The sequence below is a fragment of the Marmota monax genome, unplaced genomic scaffold (assembly GCF_021218885.2).
Source record: "Marmota monax isolate L192 unplaced genomic scaffold, Marmota_monax_Labrador192_F-V1.1 WCK01_AAM20220418_F8-fsc00096, whole genome shotgun sequence".
NCBI classification, from domain to species: Eukaryota; Metazoa; Chordata; class Mammalia; order Rodentia; family Sciuridae; genus Marmota; species Marmota monax.
Window position 1 is genome coordinate 5,002,627 of NW_026695236.1, and position 21,712 is coordinate 5,024,338.

Here is a 21,712-nt window from a genome sequence, read left to right on the forward strand (position 1 = left end):
CTCTGGTTCCTGGAAATGCTCAAGGATATGATGGTTTATATACTCTAACATAAGCTTAGAAAATATTGACTTAAATCAAGAATAGTAATATTTGAGGTAATGAGGTAATAAGTGAGGAGGTGAATTGGTAAAGTGATGCTTCTTTAACCTTTTCATATTCTGAACCATAAGGCAGATATCTAGTTTAATTTGCAACAGTGTTAATTTATTTTTATTATTTAACTTGAAAATTATGTGAAGTTTATAATACCTGTAGGTTAACAGCTCAGAGGAAATTGTTTTCTAACTATAAGTATTTTAATTACTTTAAAATATTTTATGCAAAACTGAACTTTAGAAGCTCCCCCTTTTTCTCTGAACACACATCTGATTTGCTATGAACTTTAAAAAAATCTTTAGAAACAGTCATTTCATTTTGTTAAAATAATGACATGTGAGTTTCTGAGACATTCATCTATTTAGCAATCAGGAGGTTATTGAGGTTTGAGCCTGAATAATTCATGAAAGGTAAAAAGAAGAGCCTTATGGATCCATTCTTTTTAAATATTTGTTTATCATAGAAAGTAAACTTTTTGTTTAAAAAAGAGGGTGGTAGTAGGAAGTGGAGAGGGAAAGGGCCCTGCCAATATCTTGAAGAGGTAATTGAAATATGTGGATCCCTAGACATTTCTTCTTGATACTGCCATTGGTCTAGATGACTGTGTAGTTTTTTCCTAGTGAAAAGGAGGCTTGATTTTCCATTCTTGTTGGTCAATCAGTGCAGAAATCCCTCCCCACCCTCTCTCTCCTTCTCTCTCCCTCCTTTCTGAGCTTGTGTCTTTCTGTTTCAGCCTGCCTGCCTTATGTATCAAAGACTATGAGGAAAAACAAAAACAAGTATATTATTATCTAGAGTGATGCTTGTCAAATACCTCAAAAGGCAGTCTATGTAGCAGTCTATGTAGCTTCACTGGAAGAGAGGGATTTGCGGGAGGGAGGAGGGTTAATCACTTGGCTGGTAAAATGCTGCAGAACGGAACACAAAGCTCTGCCCACGTAATAAGTGCCTGCAAAACCGCCAGCGAAGAGGGAAAAGTTTGGGAAAGAACTCCTTTGTGCCTTAGTACATGGAACTTTTGTAAACACCATAAAGCCTTCCCCACCTCGATTTTATAATACACGTATTTGTTGAAATGTTCTAGTTGTTTGTGTATCCGTGTAACTCATAGACCACACGAATAGCTACGTGAGTAAAAGGAAAAATTAACATTTTCCAAGTTAAGCCTCCAAATCCGCAGTTTCTTGATGTCCCTGGCCAGATTTTCCTTATCCAGCTGTTAGTCATTTGTAAGAAGCTGCCCTTGAAATTGCAAGTGAGTTCAGATGTGATGTATGCAGCACCGCATGCACCTTAGCTTTCCACTCATATCTTTCCAGTCATTTAGGCTCCCGGGAATCATGCTTATAATAAATAGCTTTTTATTACCAAAAACCGCTGTTCTGGCAGCAGAACGACAGTCCTTTGATAGATGGGCCGGCTAGTTTTTTGCTTTGTGCTTACTCAGAGTTGTTAGGAGGAAAGACGAAGGCAGCAAAAGGGGGACTTTGGCAAAGGAAATCTTATGAGTATACCGAAGCAGCCGATCAGAATTCAGAAACAAGAGCAAGAGCTGAAATGTGATTCTCTGGTGCTTGGTGTAGCACTCATCTCCACGCTAGAACTGTGCGGGGCACTCACAGAAGCCTGGCTCCCATCACGGAATTCACTAAAAGACCATGCAGCCGCGGAGCCCTGCAAGCCACCGGGAAGTTTTGCCGGAGCTGATTTCTAGGGGATTTTCTGGTGCCTAGGAGAATCCTGCCTGCCTTGAGCTGTATGGAGGAGGGCTCCAGTTTCCCATGAGGGGCCCCCTTGGAAAAGCCGCCTGTGCAGAATCCACGCTCTGCTTCTCTCAGTGTGCTATTTACCAAAAGGCTTTTCTCACCTTTGCTGATTTGCTGGTGTGATTTCCATGTACTGAGTCCTGTGTAGGGATCCAGGATGGATTGCCTGTGCATTGTCACCACAAAGGTAGGATAGGAAACAGAGCTGTTATGTGCAGCATTTTTTTCTGTTATTATTCTGGTCCTGTAATTAAACAGCTCTGGTAGGTGCTGCCAGTTCATGAGATAAAATGATGAGTAAAATTTACTTTGCTTGGCATTTTGTTTCCTAAGAGGGTTTGAAGGTCCTGTCATTCTGTGATTTCAACTTCTTAAAGTGATATTGTTTGTGCAGAAGAAAGGAGAATTTGCCTGTGTGTTTTCATGGCAGTATTTGCTTTTGCATCTATTTATAGCACACAATTGAAATATCTGTAGTGGTAGTGTAGCTCACACATCATTTTTACATAGCATATCAGGGTAGTCTTTCTGAGTGTGGTAATTAGCTTTTCATTTAAAAACCATGTCTTCTATGTTTGAAGAAGCCAATCAGCTTTACTGTGGCTTGACATATTGTTCCTGATTGGAGAATTCTGATGTTCTGCATTTTAGTGATTTTTTTTTTTAAAATTGGCAAAATAAAATCTTTAGGCCCTGATTTAAAGTAAATAAACAAATATAATATTTAATGTTTAACTGGTTCTGTTTTGATTACAAGCAAATGAAATATTTGCATTAGAAACAGAATTAAGGGGAGAAAGTAATAAAATCAATAAGCCATCCTTTATTGGGGCTTAATTTACAGATGATAGCTAAAAATTTCAAACACATTTTATTTTACTCTGTCATCAGTTCTAGTGTATTTAAATTTCATTAACATTGGTAATTTGAATAGGATTACTATTATTTTTAGAAAAAAAAACTTATTAAAAGACACTATTCATTAGCTTCCTTTTTCATTTTGCTTATAAACATACCATGAGTTAATTTGAGGCCCTATCTTTTAACATCTCATATTTATTGGATACCGATTAAACATGACAAAATCAATAACTTAGTATATGAGACTCAGAAAATGTAAATTTCCCACTATGATCTCCTTCTACCACTAAAGATTATTCAACTTTGAAGACACATACCAAATTCCCTTTCATTTGACATTAAGTAGTTTAGTTTTACAAATTAAATTCCAGAATATTTTAATGAATATTTTCACAAAGGGCTTAGTATACATGGCAGCTTCACTTGACATTGGTAGACTTAAAACCTAGAAACTTCTTTTGAACTAACTGATAGGCTTCAAAATTACATGTTGCCTTACTTTATTTTATTGCCAAGCATCTCATTTAGTTTTCCCAGTAAGGTCATTAAAAGTAAATAGACTAAAATAAATTTTTAAAAAAGCTAAGTGGGAAGGTGCATGTCTTTAGGTAATCTAGGAAAGAAAATATCTTAAGTATATTTTACCTTTCTCAACGTATTGTACTCCATGTTATCTTTCTTGACATATTACTGTGAAATTTGAGCTACATGTGTTTTATAATTATTTATTTTTAAATCATAACAATTTTCAGTGTTTTGAAACATTAATAGTACTTTAAAAGAAGTTACAAGCTAGGTATAGTGTGCATACCTGTAATCCCAGCGACTCCAGTGATGGAGGCAGGAGGATAGCAAGTTTGAAGCCAATCATAGCAACTTAGCCAGAACCTATCTCAAAATAAAAAATAGAGAAAACTGGGGGTGTAGCTCAGTATAATGGGACCCATGGATTCAATCTCCAGTACAAAAAAAAAAGTTATTAATTAGAACTGGAAGTCTATTACAATGAAGAAGTTAATCACAGTGAGATCCAAGTTCCTTCAACTTGGATAATATAATCTAAACAAAAGTATGATGTATGCTTTAATATTATTTACCAAGTTATTATTGACCAAAGTTATAGGTACAAAGGGAAGTTTGCTTTAAATGCTGTAAAAGACACAACTGTCGTTATTGTAATATTTTAACTTATCATATAAAATATATGATTCAACAGGACAAACATGAGAAATTTCATGAACTTTTTGAGTTCATTATATTCATGAATGCTTCTAGAGTGTCATCTTTAAAAGACAGACACATTTACAATGAAGTTATATTATAGTGTTTAAATGGTAAAGAAGTATAGCACATTCATACGTAAGACTTCTTGGAGCATTTCAGACTGCAAATCTGATCCTTTTACAACTGATAATACCAGTGCTGATACCTTACTTTTCTTCCCAAGTGGCCATGCACCAGAGATGACCTTTGTACACTTTTCTGAAATTCTTTGACAGGAAACTTGCCAACAATATGGAAATCTTAATTAAGTCTTTGTTTAACCTTGTCTCTTTCTCCTTCATCAATAAGTCCACCTTCTAACATCTGGCTCAGCTACTTTCTTCTAATGGAAGTTTTATGTGAGATTGAGACTATCAATTATCCCAATCTGTCCTAGACTTCTCTTCATATGTAGCATATCTCAGTATTACAGCTCACCATCACTGCTATAGAAGTTTTCAGTGGCAGGAAACAAATACTTTCACCTCTTGCCTTGTCATGAGGGGCACCAACAGTCCTCTTGGATCCTCCAAGGCTTCTGTGCCCTCTCACTTCTCCTGCATTTTTATTTTTTTCTGCATATAAAAGGAAGTGAATACTGGCATATTTCCTGATAATCTAAACTCTCTGATAAAGCAACCCTAACCTAGATCTCACCCCAATTGCTTTAAGTTTTAAGGGTTCCAGTCTGATCAGACTGGTTTGCAGAACCCGTGTATTTGGAGTAAGATCCTTTGGTCCAGGAAACCATTTAAACTGCTCAAAACAGAGTTTTTGCCACATAGATTCCCAGGTCTTTCTAGATGTCCACATAGCTCACTTTCATCAGAAGATTGAGTCATCTCTTTTCTTTGAAAGTTTCTGTCCAGTTTCAATTTCAACTCTTTTGTCACAGTTATCACTACTGAAAAAAGAGAAATAACATCACAGTGTGAAGAGCAGAACTCTAGAATAGGACTTCAATTTAAATGGTTGTTCTGATGCTTATTACATTTAGAACTTTGGTCATGTTGTTTAACCTCCCTGAGCCTTGATTTCTACATCTGTGAGAAAGATGTCAAGTGATGTTGAGGTAAAGTATGTAGAGTAACTAGCACAATTACTAGCCCATGGAAATATTTCAATGTAGGATAATTTACTGAACAACTCACAGTATCTTTCATTAATCTTTCTGTTCAGGTGTGGACCCTGAGGGAAATGAAGTCATCTCAGTTAACACAGATTAAACACAATTTATAACTAATGCAGCACACTTTATGTAGTGGAATTTCCTAAATATGTTTTGAATAATTTAAAGTAATCCAATAATCTTGACATGAAAATATAAGGAAAATAGTGTTAGACCATATTAAGACAGAGACATGCTGTTAGAGGATTGGCCAATAGACCAGTAGTGCTATGTAGATTTAATGGAAAAAAAAATTTAGTAGTTCTGGACTAGATTTAATGAAAAAAAAATCCAAAGAATTTTTTCTTTCACTATAAATAAATCCTCAAGCATCATGTATAATAACATACAGAATTTTAAATAAGAACAGAAAAAATGTGGAACTGTGAACAATCAGTAAATTTGCACTTTATGACTTTGGGCACTCTGAGACATCTGTGTGTCACTGTCTATAAAATTAGTGTATTTTATTATATCTCTGTGCTACTTCATTTTATCTTTCTGGTCTAATATTATTCTCTAAAGTATAAATTCCTGCAAATAAGATTATCCAGGTTCACTAAATATCTTTTTTTTCTAAATAATTTTTTTAATTATTATTAGTTGTTCAAAACATTACATAGCATCTTAAAAACTAACATTGGGTGAATTATATATTGCTATCATTCCAGATGTCCATTAACCACACTTATAGACATTTTAAAAAGTTAAAAAATAACCTACAAATAAAACTGTCATATGTTATGTTAAATGACTTCTATAATTTATCAATAAGGGTATGATGGCACTATTAATTTTAATATGCTTAACAGGTTAATGTGCACAATAAAATTTAAATAGCAAAATAAAAAGTAGATCAGGCAGCATAAAAGAAGCTTTTATTAATATTGTTAATACTATATCTGTTCTGTAAATATGATTTTCCTCTTTGCCTTCACTAATCTACAGTCTTATATAAGTATTAGTCACTTATAGTTTCTAAAAGGAAATAAACATTGTTGTTGGACATCTAAAAGACATTTTTACCAAGCAAGTTAATATCATATTATTTATTATAACCTGAATAGAAAAAAAGGGGCATGTTGTCCTTTTGGAAATGGACTTATACTAGAAATATTTTCAACCACAGTTTTTTGGGAAGCTAAAATAATTTTATTTTCTAGCACAGTTTCATGTAGAGAAAATGAAACAAATTACCACGGCAACAAATGGTTTCCTGAGTGGTCCTGTGTTCATAGACAAAGTTGTTTGTTCATGCAGATGTATAGTTGCTTCTGCTCCTAAGGTAGAAGCAGTACATGCACCCATTCATTTTATTAATCTAACAAGTATTTATTGAATGTCTACTATGTGCTTGACATACTAGAAGACATGGGGATACAATGAGCAATCTGATCTTGTGAAACTTTTAGTCTACTGGAAAAACAGCCAAATGGAAATAACAGTGATATGTGACAAGGAGGTGAACATAGGATGCTATGGAAATGGGCATAGGGATACCTGCAGGACCTAATGGACTTGTGGTTTCAGGGTAAGTAGAGATAAATATCAGGGAAGACTAGTCTAAGGAAGTGACCAGTAAAGTGATCTGCAGAATGGAGAGCACAATGGGGTATTAACAGTGTACAAATGTAGGTAAATTCCTGGGGGGTGGGGAGAGAAGGAGAGAGAGAGAGAAATGAATGAGAATGAGAATTTTACATTTGAGGAAAGGAAAGTCACTGTGTCTGGGTTGTAATGTGTCCATGGTTGTCAATAAGCCATTGAGGATGCAGAGAAGATGGGTGGGGGTCCATTCACAAATATTTAGAAGGGGTGATATGTATTTATTTTAAAAGAAATAGGATTTTCCATCAATTATTACATTGTTCCAACTCCCATTTTGCTCATATTTCTCTCCCATTTCATTCCTCTGATTTTAGTTCTCTCCTGTTTTTTACCACATACTCCTCTGCCCATCCCTCTGTCTATTCAGTAAACATAATGATTGCCCTTTTACTGGTTGAACAACCTACTATGAACTGTAGTTTTCTTCATAAGACATGAAAAAACAATTTTAGAGGAGGAAAGTTTATATGGGGCTCATGGTTTCAGATGTCATAGTCCATAGATAACTGACTCCTTTGCTCTGTGCCTGAGGTAAGTCAGAAATCATGAAAGAAGGGTGCGGAGGAGGAAAACAGCTCAGGACATGATGACCAGGAAGCAGAAAAAGAAAATTCTACTCATCAGATACAAAATGTACACCCCAAAGGCATGACCACAGTAACCTACTTCCTCTAGCCACATTTTACCTGCCTACAGTTACCACCCAGGTAATCCCTATAAGTGGATTAATATATTGATTAGATTAATGCTCTCATAACCAAATTATTCACCACTAAACTTTCTTGCATTGTCTCTCACACACAAGCTTTTGGGGAACACCTCAAATCTAAGCCATAACAGCATATTACCTCGTAAGGGTATAGGTATACTGTTCTCTCTTGGGTCCTCAGTCTCCCTATCTTTCCATCTTTCTCTACTACCCTTCTCATATCTATCCTGCCAATAACATTGGTTCTGATACCTGTCATTCCAACCAAGTGTCTGTAAGAGATTGGAGCAGAGATCTTGACGGACTAGGGACAATCTATTGATTGGCAAAGGGAGGAAGAAGTACAGCTAAATAGTAGGAAAATATTAACACACTTTGATCTTCTTATGTAGAAAATCTAGGAAAAGAGCCAATGTGAAGAGATTGCATGATTGCCTTAGTAACCTAGGATTAACCATTTTAATAGATACTAATGCCTTTAATATAATAGCTTAACTCTCCTTTAAGGATTCTTTCCAGCTGCCAGAGGAATCGACCAAAACCATAAGCCCAAGGGTGCCACTCTCATGCAGAAGTGATGACACTTTACTGAGGTTAAGTAGCTATCCAATTTCTTACTGTAGCATGATTTTCTCTTGACTTAGAACATGAATTCCTCTCTCGTCTTCTATACCCATATTTTAAAATCTTAACAATCTTAAAAATGCATGGACAAGACCTCGTTTTAAATCTATGCTACTTCCCTTGTTCTTCATTAAGCTAATGCATATACTGGCTTTGCTAGCTCCCCTTTATTCTTTGAAAGTGTCAACTATGTTCCTATTTTGGGAACATCCACTTAGTATTCTTCTGCCTACCTGTCTAAATCCTACTTATCTTTCAGGTTCACTTTACATTCCACTACATTCTTATGTATTTCTACGTATCACAATTCATATTTATACTCTTATTCATATGATTATTTTCTCTGTCTCTCTTCCTTGATTGGATAGAACATACATGAAGGAGGGGACTATGTCTATTTTTTTTCCTCATTTTTGTACCTGTAATGTCTGAGACATTGAAGGAAACTGATAAATTTTATTAAAACTCATTTACCCTTTAGCCTGACCCAATGAAGTGAGATTTTCTACATCTTAAAGGTGAGGCACATTCACACAACTAAGATCTTTTCTAGTGGAGATCAAACTCAGGTCTTTATGACTTTAATGTTTGTAATTCTATACACTCTAATTATTTCTGGTCGAATCACATCAATGTAATTATTTTAAAAAGCATACCTAGAATAGTGTATTTTGTATTTTACTTCCTGTCAACCTAAACATTGAACTAAATAAAAACAATGCACCCACATGTTAAAATGACTCACAATTACTTATATATTTGTAGATTTTATGACAAATAGCCATAGCTTATGAAAGTAAACTTTTAGAAATGAAATAAAATTTCATTTTATGAATCATATTGATCATCTGTTAATACAGCAGTAGTAAATAGTTTTCCTGTCAATCTTGATTACCAGAATGTTATTTTACATCAGACCTTTTTCATTCTATGAGTAAAAGTCACATGTGCTGAGAACAGCTATGACTTTGAGAGGATTGTTCTTTATTAGAACTTTATGTAGATTTTATTTTATGAGACCAATGTGGATTTGCAAAGGAAACAAATGCAAATAAAAATTTACAAATAAAGTAATTTTTAAACATTTATTGTGCTCAAAATTTAAATGAATTGTATAATTCTCTTTATAAAATACAAAAGATTTCATCACTTCTTTTCATTATTTACCCATTATTTCATCTGAATGTTTGTAGATAAGATTTTCTTAAAGCAGATTACTCATGATTACAGCTGCCTGAGATACCTGTCTTATTGCATTTATGGATGTTTCACCAAAGGCAATTTGGAAATGTGCTTTGGATCAAGATTCAGAAAATTCAGTCTTGAGTTTTCTGTGTATTATACTAGCAAACTTAAATCAATGCAGTTTACTTTCTCTGAGCCTTTTTTCCTGAAGTTGAAATGGGGTAATGAAATGGGTTTATCAGTACTTCCCATGCAGTATTATTGTGAAGAATCACATTGGCTTATTTAAAAAACATAAAATACTGTTTATATAGAAATGATGAGTATAATTATTGAAAGAGGATATCCTAGTGTAAATTGGTATTATTTTATTATCATTAGCATCACTCTATGGTGGAGAATATGAGAGCTTTGTCTATATATGTTAGAATTAATTTATGTAATTTTTAATTTTTTTTTAAATTTTTTGCAGTACTGCAGATTGAACATAAGGACTCTTTCTTGCTTGGCAAGTGCTCTACCCCCGAGCTGCATCTCTGGCTCAATTGTCTTCTAACTTTAATGACACAGACAAATTGTCCTGACATGTCTGAGATTCCTCAGAGAATTGAGTGTGGGGCAATTGAAGAATTGTCATCCATCAATGAATTTGGTTTACAGGGGCAGAACAGCACAAAGTTTGATGAAGTTAGATTCTTATGTGGAGTCCTAGCTTTGCTTGTTATTAGTTCTGTTGTCTGGGCCAAATTACTTAATTTACCTAAATCTCAATTTCTCTATTTATAAAATGAAATAAATAAGCCCTTCAAAGGGCTGTGATAAGAATTAAACACAATATTGTTTACCTCCACACAAATCTCCCAAGTGTTAACTATGTGCCTGTTATTATCCTCAGCAGTAGGGAATAGAATAGTGAATAAAATCAGACAATTTCCTGCCTTCAGAGGACTTCCATTATAGAATGAAAATATAGGATATTACTAGGCACACAAAGAATAAGCACAATTTTATACAGTAATAACTCAGGAATTTTAGAAAGCAGAGAAACAGAATATAGTGTGATCAATGAGTACAGCTATTTTAGACAGGGTAGACATAGAAGCCCTCTTTAAGCAAGTCCTGGGAACTTAAAAGGACTCACTTGTTTTGTGAAGATTTTGGCAAAGAAAATCCAAAACAAAGAGAACAGCAAATGCAAATATACACAAATGTCTTAGTATAACAACTGTACATAGATATAGCCAATAAATAAAGGATACAAATATTCCTTTTTCTCTACTTCTAATTTCATTTTTTTTCTTTTCTGGGCCTCTGAGAATAAATTACACATTGAGATCATTAATTAAATTAGCCAGGTACCATCCTAGTGATAAATTTCTACTGATGTAGTCATGGAATTTCTTCTGGCTTCAATGAAGAAGTATTTCCGGGGTTTATATGTCTTTATTGGTGAGAGAAAGATACCAAATGTTTTAACTCTTCTACCATTGTGCATTCTATTGTGCATTCAAAATTAGTACCAGATTAGAATTCCTATGAAAATAACCCCTGCCCCTCATACCTATTCTAATACTCCTTCCCACACATCCATTTTTTTTCTCTCTAAGTAATTTAATTCTTGAGCTAACTTTTTAGAAGGCAGTAGATTTTCTGAGAAACTGATTTGACAGTAAATGGATAAATCCTTAGAATTTGCAAATCTGTTGATCTAATAAGTAAACTTAAATAAAATTTTCAGAAGATTGTCTACTCCCTGAAGTCCTTAAAACAAAAATCATTCTCCTGTTGAATTTTCTGCTCAATGGATAGTATACCTCCATCTCAATTGTCATGGTTAGAAAAATGGGAGTTCTTCTTGTTTGCTATAGTCCCCTGAATCCCAAACAGTCCTAACTTGTATTCATCCTTTTTCCTCATCTTTCCTTTGTTTACATTTGTATTACCAGTGGTCTTTTTCAGATTCTCACTGAATTTTATCTGTATTTCTACAATAAAATATGTATTAGCTTCAAGGGTTTCCAGTTTCCTATTATCTCATTATCCATATCTCATTATCCAAAGTATGGTCTGTTCCCCAATTGCAATGGCATCCCTCTCTGAGATTGTTAGAAATGCAGAATCTCAGGTTCCATTCAAGAACTATGGCATCAGAATTCACATTTTAATAAGTTCTTTAGTCCATTTGTATCTGTAGTTGATTTTGAACATTGAAATTTAGAAACACTGACCTGAGGAACATAGTCTGCTGCGCTTGGCAAACATGACCTTTTATGTTCTAGCTCATATTCTAACTTTTCTATCTCAGTCCTCAACACCCTTCATGCCTTATTGTCTTCTGTATAAACAATCTGACTTTCATCCTCTATTTCTTTATACCTCTATTTCATTTATAGCTGTAAATGCCTCTCAACTCCCTAGCCTGATGCTTACCTAGTAAATTTTTTTTAACCTTTAAGACTCAGCTTAAATGCAGACTCCTCTGTGAATAATTATTTTCTTGATACTGCCTTACCTGACATAGCCAGCCCTACTCCATGGTGTCAGCACACTGTCTATATCTTTGTAAGAACCTTTATCTTGTTGTATATTTAGAGTTTACATGTGCCTATCTCTTTCTAGAAGGTAAATTCCATGAGGAAAGGGGAAGTTCTTAGTCATATTGATGGTCAGTTAACCTAGCATGGTACAGGCAGGTGTAAGTATTGATTGATTCTTTCACAGGCACTGATACATATTTCATTGTTGAATAAGTAAATAAGTGAGGGGGATGGAATATTTTTGTAAGTTACACACACCTGCTTATGTGTATACACATGTATATAAAACATACATATAAATTGTATATTTTCATGTACATAAACTTATATATAACATATATACACACATATAAATAGCATATATACACTCATACAGACATGTATATGGGTGTACATGTGTATAATGTATATTTTATTATAAATGGTTATAAAAGAAATCTTTGTACTTTGGTGACTTTTTAGTTGAGTGTCAGACAATAAGTAAACTTTGAATAGGTGGTAGGTCTGAATTGACACTTGAAATGCCATCTTAGTATAAGAGACTAAGATAAAGGGCTTCACTCACCAAAACCACTAGCAGCTGGATCACATCTATGATAAACCAACTTATCCTGATCGTAATTTAAATTTCTGAAATTCAAATATAATATAAAAATATCTAGAAGTCAATTGCACATTTTTATTTAATAAAAGCTAAAGCAGTCAAATTAGGCTTTTAATTTGGTAAAAGATGCTAACTCATACCATTTAACTTCTTAGTGATAAAACAGAGTATAATACTTGAGTTTGTTTTTTGGGAAAATGGTTCGACTTTGTAATATGTATGTAATATGTTTATTATAAACATACTATAAAGATATAGTATTTTATTAGTAATATAATTTTTCTATGAAAACTTTAAAATTTGTCAGAAAGCTATGCAATGTGAAGTTTTAAAAATGACTTTATTTTCCTAAGTTATCAGCTTGTCTAAGTATTATATAAACAATAGAACTCAATTTTATTGTTAAGTCAGGACACATTATGTTGCATTTAGTTTTAGGATATGAACCTGTCTAGGAAGAGGGGTTCACAGAAATTCTGCTATTATTTTTATTGGTTTGCATTTCAAAGAACAAAGTGTATCAGTACCCCAAGTATGACTTTACAAGTACCCTCCAAAAAGAACTTTGAAATCTATAGAAATTATTACTTGGAATTTGTCCAACTAGCTGCAGATGATATCAGCAGTATGCAAGAAGAGCCCTAAATGGATGTTATATTATGTAGTTGCAAACTCAGTTAAATTAGCTTTAGGTACATACTTTCAAATGTTCTCTTGAAACTATTCTGAGACCCCTAGACAGAAATGACTCAGAATAATCAAATATACCACTTTCCTAAGCAGCAGTATAGTAAGTAATAGAGGTTCTCCTTGAAGACTACTTAATTACATTTCACAAAAAGAATATCTAAAACTCAAATTTCAAAGATATGAATCATACCATTTATTATACATACCAGCAGGAATTTGGGTTGTGGTATGAAAACAGTCCATAAAGTGTTTTTAGTTTGCTTCTCCTATACTTCATGTTTTTATAAGGAAAAATAGAAGGGGAATTTAAATATCCTGATGACAAAAATTTGAAAATCATTTGCTAAGGAAACCATAAATTAAAATGTACATTTTTTTTCAAAATAAATTCTCCCTTCCTAGTCTTTGTTATAAATCTCCCAAGATTTTAAACTGGTGTCTTCTTGCTAGTCTTTTAAAATAAAACTGTCCTGAATTAAAACACATGTAATTTACTTCAGCAATGTGAAGTTCTGTTTAAATCGAGGACAGGTCTAATTGCTAGTTCTTCCTGGTTGACTGCTTGATGTTATCTATGGCACCTGATCTACTAAAACTAGCAGAATCTTTCATTGATTAATGTTTGTTCCCAAAATACATATTAATAGGTGTCAGGAAGACATGGCACATACACAAGGAATATTCATTGTCCTCCTTCTTTGTATTAGGCTTTGCCAGATTTTAAGTATCTAAGAAAATCCTCTGATGAAAAAAATTCTGTAAGCTTAAATTGATGGCATTCCATGATTATTTTTCAGAAAACACTGTACAATGTATATGCATGTTTTGAAATTTAAAAAGATTATAGGAACAAATTGATATGAATTGCATATTTAATAGATTATAATTATGTCTTATCAAAAACTCAACTTTTAAAATCCTTTATTCTTTGGAAATATGGTAATTGTCCCCTTTCCCATGTAGTTAATTACAAATTTCAGGAAGAATTAAGTCTGTTAAATCTCTTCACTGTTTTTTCTTTGTCTCTATGGTAGCAGTGAGAATAAAAGTGCATTGCTTTGATCTTGTTTCTGAATGGCATCTCTTTCCACAAAGAATTGACCTTACTTTAGGGTACTGAAATTTCAGGTATTTTTCATTAGCTGTTAATTTTTTAATCCCAGAAAGGTATTTTTACAGATGAATTTTACATGTTTTGGGAAAAAGTATCTTGTTTTAGAAGTCACAATGTTTTATGTTTCCATAGAGCTTTGCAGTTTATGATATAATAGATAAGATCTGCCAATGAAGAATATTCATTGACTGCAGTGGTAAACAGTGTCCAACTTTTCTTTCTTGCAAGGAGAAAAGTATAGTTGTAGCCATGTCTCTTTTTTCTTTCTTTTTTTTTTAATTTTTTTATTGTTGGTTGTTCAAAACATTACAAATTTCTTGATATATCATATTTCACACTTTGATTCAAGTGGGTTATGAACTCCCATTTTTACCCCATATACAGATTGCAGAATCACATCAGTTACACATCCATTGATTTACATAATGCCATACTAGTGTCTGTTGTGTTCTGCTGCCTTTCCTATCCTCTACTATCTCCCCTCCCCTCCCATCCCCTCCCCTCTTCTCTTTCTACCCCCTCTACTGTCATTCATTTCTCCCCCTTGTATTATTTTTCCCTTTCCCCTCACTTCCTCTTGTATGTACTTTTGTATAACCCTGAGGGTCTCCTTCCATTTCCATACAATTTCCCTTCTCTCTCCCTTTCCCTCCCACCTTTCATCCCTCTTTAATGTTAATCTTCTTCTCCTGCTCTTCCACCCTACTCTGTTCTTAGTTACTCTCCTTATATCAAAGAAGACATTTGGCATTTGTTTTTTAGGGATTGGCTAGCTTCACTTAGCATAATCTGCTCTAATGCCATCCATTTCCCTGCAAATTCTATGATTTTGTCATTTTTTAATGCAGAGTAATACTCCATTGTGTATAAATGCCACATTTTTTTAATCCATTCGTCTATTGAAGGGCATCTGGGTTGGTTCCACAGTCTTGCTATTGTGAATTGTGCTGCTATGAACATCAATGTAGCAGTGTCCCTGTAGCATGCTCTTTTTAGGTCTTTAGGGAATCCATGTCTCTTTTTTCATCTTCTTGGTAGGATACAGTGACAACATGCGAAAATTAATTACATTTTAATAATTTTTAAAACTATGTTTTCAAATCTAAAAATTTAGAAGCTTAGATTACTCTATTGCATCAAATTATGCATAGTAAAAATTCAACTTTGGAGGTTTGTAGAGCTTCCAGGAATATTGGGAGATGCTTCTGCAAAATGTTAAAATTGCCACATTTTATTTCTTAGAAATATTTGTAGACCAATGTTTTCCTAGACTGCAGAGTCAATTATGGCTCCCTAATTTATCCATATTAAAATTTCTGCAGTATTTTAGAATTTTAGTATTCTTTCTGAACAAAGATAAGATTTAAAATTCTAGACATTTGCTAAGACATTTGGACTTTTTTAAAATTTAAGTTTTATAGTAACCTTGTGAGGTCAATATTATTTTATACTCAGAAATGAGAATATAGACTCAGAGGAAGTAAGTGGTAAAAGAGAAAGATTCCCAATTAATAAGAAAAATATTTTCTAAGCTATATATTTATCTTATTCTATGAGAATATGTACCAGATCCTGGACAAAATGTATTACATGTATTATCTTTTATAATCATAACAATAATTCACTTAAACTAGGTCCTTGTTCATTCCATTTTATGGAAGAGAAAACTAAAACGGAGACTTAAAAACTTTATCCAATAGCATGGATCTAAAAAGTGAATACTTTGGCATTCTAACCCAGCTTCAATAATTTCTTCCAAGTATCAAACACTCTCCTCCACTACTTCTCCAGTTAATGTAATGATAAATTGAGATAACAATACATGCCAAGTGGCTGTCATCTAATACTTGCTCAGTAAATATTATTTCATTATACATCTGGGAAATGCCCTGAGTCTAATTCCACTATTGTTTTCTGCCTCTGAGACCATGAAATACCAGGTCACAGCACTGGCTTCTATTTATAGTCTTGAAATATTGCCATCCTGAGAATTGTGAGCTTATCCCACCCATCAGAGTTAACTTGAGTAGCTAGGTAGTTACGATATTATTTTAATATTGCAGTTTTAATCCTTTTTATACATTAGCCACAGACTATACTTCTGCTAGCCTGGGCAAATGTCTTTCTGGAGTCACAAGGGATTTTGGAAAGTATGAGGATGACTCAGCACCACCATTATGGCCCCGCTGAAAACCCCTTGTTCTCAGCATCCTATGGAGAATAGGTCAGCAGCATTTTCTTCATTTATAGAAGAGGCAAATGCATGACTCCCCAGCATGGCTTCAATCTTAGTAAGGATTTCCTCGGAAACAAATTAGGCCAACTTATTTTAAACATCTTTTGAAACTTGAGAAAATAAAAGCAAATGGAAAGATCAGGAAGGGATGAAGTCATACATTGACAAATATGAGCAATTATGCCCAAGTTGAATGGAAAAAATTAGCACTACTTACATATTTTTTTGCATCTCCAATTGATACATTGGATAAGGAGGACTCATGGGATGTAATAATAGGAGGCACTTTATTTTGGGCTCCCCATCATTTGCTTAGAACATTTCAGTCTTGGTAGTCCTCGAACTAAAAACTGGAGTAGTTCAATGAACTTCCATGATTTTCTAGTAATTTCAAAGTAATAAAAAGCCTTACAATCACTTAAAAATTGCAAATACAGTGTCAATCTGTAATATTGTCACATCCCATATATAAAAATTCTGAGTACTTTCCAGATTTTCTTTTATTTCTTCCTATGAAATTTTCAGGTAAGGCATTTGCTTTGGGGAAAGGAGATGCTGTAGTCTTCTATTTCCTTCCCCTTATCAGTTGGTTATTAATCCTTCAAGTTTGGAGCATGAGAGGAAAATAAGAAAAAAAAGAGCAAAAGTTTTCATTGAACTGGCACTGTGCATTTTGCTTTGTGAGCCTGACACATGATGATAATGATACTAACAACAACAACAAAGAAAATTGCTGACCCTTACAGAATGTTGATGTACAGGAAAGGTTCTCAGTGCTTTACTCATATTAACTCCTTTAATCTTCATAACAGGCAAAAAGAAGTTAAGTAACATACTTAGGATCAGCTAGTTAGTAAATGGTGGATCTGAGATTTTAACCTGGGCAGTCTGACTTTAAAGTTTTTCTTTCACGAGCACTTTTGTGGTTCTTCGGGAGTTTTCTTTTCTGGGTCTTTCTAACTAAATCTCCCATAATGTGGATGCTACATTTCTTTTTTTAAAACTAATTATAATTATTACACATAATAATTTTATAAATTAATGTGATTCACTGTGATATTTCCACACATGCATATATCATGTGTTGATTGTGTTCATCCTCCATACTTCTACCTGCCTCGCCTCTCCCCTTGTAGGTCCTCTTCTTTCAGGTCTTTTTTTGTTTGTTTGTTTGTTTGCTTCTACATTTGGAGAAAACATATGATGCTTGTTTTTCTGTTTCTAGCTTTTTCCACTTAATGTGTTGTCCTCTGGTTTCAAGTATTTTTCCAGCAAATGACAGGATCTTATTCTTTATAGCAGAGTAATACTCTTTTTTTAATATACCATATTTCCTTTACCTTTCATCTGTTGACAGGCACCTAGGCTGATTCCATAAGTTGGTGATGGTTAATAGTGTTGCAAGAAAAATGGGTATGCGAGAATCTCTTTCTGACTTCATTTTATTCAGATATATACCCAGGAGCTGGATCATATAGTAGTTCTAATTTTAGGTTTTTGAGCAACTTCTATATTGTTTTTCATAGTGATTGTACTAATTTCATTCCTCCCAACAGTGTATAAGTGTTCCTTTTTCTGTACATCTTCACTAGCATCTGTTAGTGTCTGTGTCTGTGTGTCTGATAATAGCCATTCTAACTGGAATAAGATGGAATCCTAAGTAGGATTTGAATTTCCCTGATGACTGAAGCATTTCTCCTATGTTTTCCTGTAATAATTTCAGAGTTTCAGGTCTTACATTAAGTTGTTTGATCCATTTTGACTGAATTTTTGTACAGGGTGAACAATAGGAATCTAGTATCAGTCTTCAAATTTCCCAGCACCATTTGTTGAAGAGACTATTCTTTCTCCAAGGTATATTTTTAGCATCTTTGTTTTTGCAAATCAGTTGGCTAAAGATGGGTGAATTTATTTCTGAGTCCTCAATTCTGTTACATTGGTCTATGTTTCTGTTTTTATGCCAATACCATGCTGTTTTTGTTACTATGACTCTGTTGTATATCTTGAAATTGGGTATTGTGATTCCTTCTGCCTTGCTGTTTTTGTTCAAACTGTTTTGGCTGCTCAGGGTCTTTTGTGCTTTATATGAATTCTATATAAATTTTAGGATGCTTTTTTAGTTCTGTGAAGAATGTTATTGGCATTTTGACAAGGATTGCATTGAATTTGTAGATCACTTTGGGTAGTCTTGAGGAAGGATGGATAAAGGCAGATAGAATAAGGGTCTTGGAGAAGGGAAAGAGGGAATGAAACCATACCATCCTAGAATAAGACATTGGGTCTGGAAAACAACAGCGACCTTGACAGCTTCAACAGCAACATTTCTTCCTTAGTAACTCCTACCCCCACCCCTAGCAACAGTCAACCACAAAATTTTCTCTAAAACACTTTCCCATGTGCCAACAAATTCTCACCACCATCCTTATGGTAATAAAAGCTTGAAAACTACTGTCCACATGTTTGTTGAAGAAGACAAAATAGAGTTGACTGCCCCCTTTTGAAACCTATACCCCACCAAACACCTATAAGGACAGATCAAGCAAATGAAAACCTATAGACAACAGTCATCTGTGGACATCCCTCTTTTGGGGCCCCTCCATCTTTGGGAGCTCTGCTTTCTTTCTATTACTCTAATACATCTTGTTGCTTTGTTCTTACCCTGTGGATTTCATTTTTTGAATTCATGAGACAAAGAACCCACCTGATATCCATGCTCCGAGTTATATTATTAATATTTTAACAATATTAATTCTTCAATCCAGTTACATTGAAGGTCTTTCTACCTTTTAGTTTCTTTTGTTTCTTTCTTCAGTGTTTTGTAATTTTTATTGTGGAAGTCTTTCATATCCTTAATTACTCTTAGGTATTTAATTTAATTAATTTGGGGGGTTTATTGTGAATGTAATTGCTTCCTTATATTTTTTTCCCAAAGTGTTCATTATTGCCTTATAGAAAAGCTACTGATTTTTGTATGTCAGTTTTGTATTCTGCTACTTTACTGAATTACAAATAGTTTTTTGTTTTTTTTTTTTGGTGATGTCTTTAGGTTATTCTATACAGAATCATATCATCTGCATACAAGGATAATTCAATTCTCTCCTTTACTATTGAATTCATATTTTTAACCTCAGGTTTTACAGTGGCTCATCCTATATAAAGCATTGTCTTAGTAGACACCACATTTGCAGAATGGATCTTTTGCCTTAACAAACTCTGAGAGTGCCGGCCCAGATGAAGCCACCTCTTCTGACTCAATAACCAATTTTCAATGTCATCTCATTGGTTAAACTTCTCAGATTGGACTCAGATCCCAGTATACTAGTCTCCCAAATTCAAGAAAGTTATATTTTAACTTTATTGATTGATGCCTCTTTTACTAGTTGTTGGTGAAAAGTGAGATCTCACAATTTCTTCCTTTTCTAAATCTCCAACCATCCAAACTTTGTATACCCTGGTAAAGCTTCAGAGTCCTGAAACTGGTCCTTGGCAATTTCCTTTGAAACTTGTAATTGTGGTCTAGCACCTTCTTTGAAAACTCCTTTTTATTTTATCTTGAGGTCTTATGACTTCCAGTGTACCATTGTGTGCATGTATTTTTACCTATTTTCAAATTTGGCACCCAGAAAAATTTGTTTTTCTCTTTTTCTTTAACATATCATGCTTTGAAGTTATATATCTTTATGGACAAAAGATAAAAGTCAAATAAAGTGTTCATATAAACATAAATGCACACATAAAAACATATTTCTAAGCCCAGAGAAGTGGCACACATATATAATCCTAGTGGCTCAAGAGGCTGAGGCAGGAAAATCAAGGGTTTGATGCTAGCATCATCAATTTAGCAAAACCCTTAGTAACTTGATGAGAATCTGTCTCAAAATAAAAAATAAAAAGGGCTGGGGATGTGGCTCAGTGGTTGAATACCAAAAATACAAAACTAAAACAAAGAAGCAACAACAAAACCACCCCCCAAAAGCCACATTTCTATGTATTTACACACATATATACACAAAACTATGTTTTTGTGTATGTATTATATGCCTGTATCTACATACTTCTAAAAATTATCATTTGAAGTTATTCTGAAAGCAGTTTTAAAAAATTGTTTTGGAAGTTCCTTTAACTCTTGATACATGGAAAATATGTTAGACTAGAAGTCAGAAAAAGTGTCCCAATAATTTTATTAACAAGAATGAACTGTTAAATATTAATATTTATAGTAATTGATGTTTTACAATTAGTCATAACATTTATAAAGTACTTTATAATTCATGGTCTATTTATACACACATTATTATATGTCCTTATAGTTTTGTCATTAAAAAAGTCATTTAGTTGTGCCCTTTGAGCATATGCATTATGTTTTAACTTGTGTTTCTTTGTGTTAAGCAAAGACTCTCAAAAAGGATGAGAAAGATAGCTGAAGTGTTTATATAAATACTAAATTCTTAAAGCTCTCTTGTGTATTTTATGGTATCAGGTCTCTATCCTTCTATTTTAGCTTTTTTGATGCTGTAAATAAAGGACCTGACCAGAACAACTGTAGTGGAGGAAAAGTTTATTTGAGGATTCAGGGTTTCAGAGGTCTTAGTTCATAGAAGGTTGGCTCCATTCCTTGGGGTTCAAGGTGAGGCTAAATATCATGGTGGAACGGTATGGCAGAAGGAAGCAGCTCATATGATGATCAGAAAGCAGAGAGAGAGGTCTCCACTTGCCAGATACAAATATGTACCCCAAAGACACACCTCAAATTCCTACCTCTTGTAGCCACACCCTACCACTTCAATTACCACTCAGTTAATATCTATTAGGAGCTTAATTCAATGATTGGATTAAGACTCTTACAACCCATTCATTTCTCCTCTAAACCTTCTTGCATTGTCTTACATCTCACATCCAAACCATAACACTCTTTATGTCTAATTCTTGCTATAATTCGTTTAACCCACACCCTGCTACCCAATTAGAGTCTTACAAAGTAGAGATAAATTAGCAAAACGTCTGAATTCAGCTCTCTCTGGATTACAGAATAATTTTTTCCCTTCATTCATAGGATGCTAAGACCCATATTTGAAGGGTTTCTTGACTAAGACCAACAATACCTGTATTAGGCACTATCAGGTAATGTGTGGTGAACCTTTAGCCTGGAAGGCTCTCTTCTTCCCCTTGACCTTCTTAAACTTTGTCGGAAAACTGAATCGTCCCCCTGGGTAGTCCTTCTGACTAACCCAGCCTTTGGCCTCAATTCCT

General features: G+C 34.0%; 1 protein-coding gene across 8 annotated transcripts in view; it reads left to right on the plus strand.

Annotated features, from left to right (window-relative positions):
* The window catches only part of Dlg2 (discs large MAGUK scaffold protein 2), a 2,050,987-nt gene that overhangs the window by 480,569 nt on the left and 1,548,706 nt on the right, over positions 1-21,712 (plus strand). The window contains exon 1 of one of the 8 annotated variants that reach the window (XM_058577383.1): positions 1,459-2,050. The exons of the other annotated variants lie outside the window; for them this stretch is intronic. Coding sequence (XP_058433366.1) covers positions 2,021-2,050 — 30 coding nt within the window. The 5' untranslated portion in view covers positions 1,459-2,020. Of the gene's footprint in view, positions 1-1,458; positions 2,051-21,712 lie in introns of those variants that run through there. 8 annotated transcript variants of the gene reach the window in all.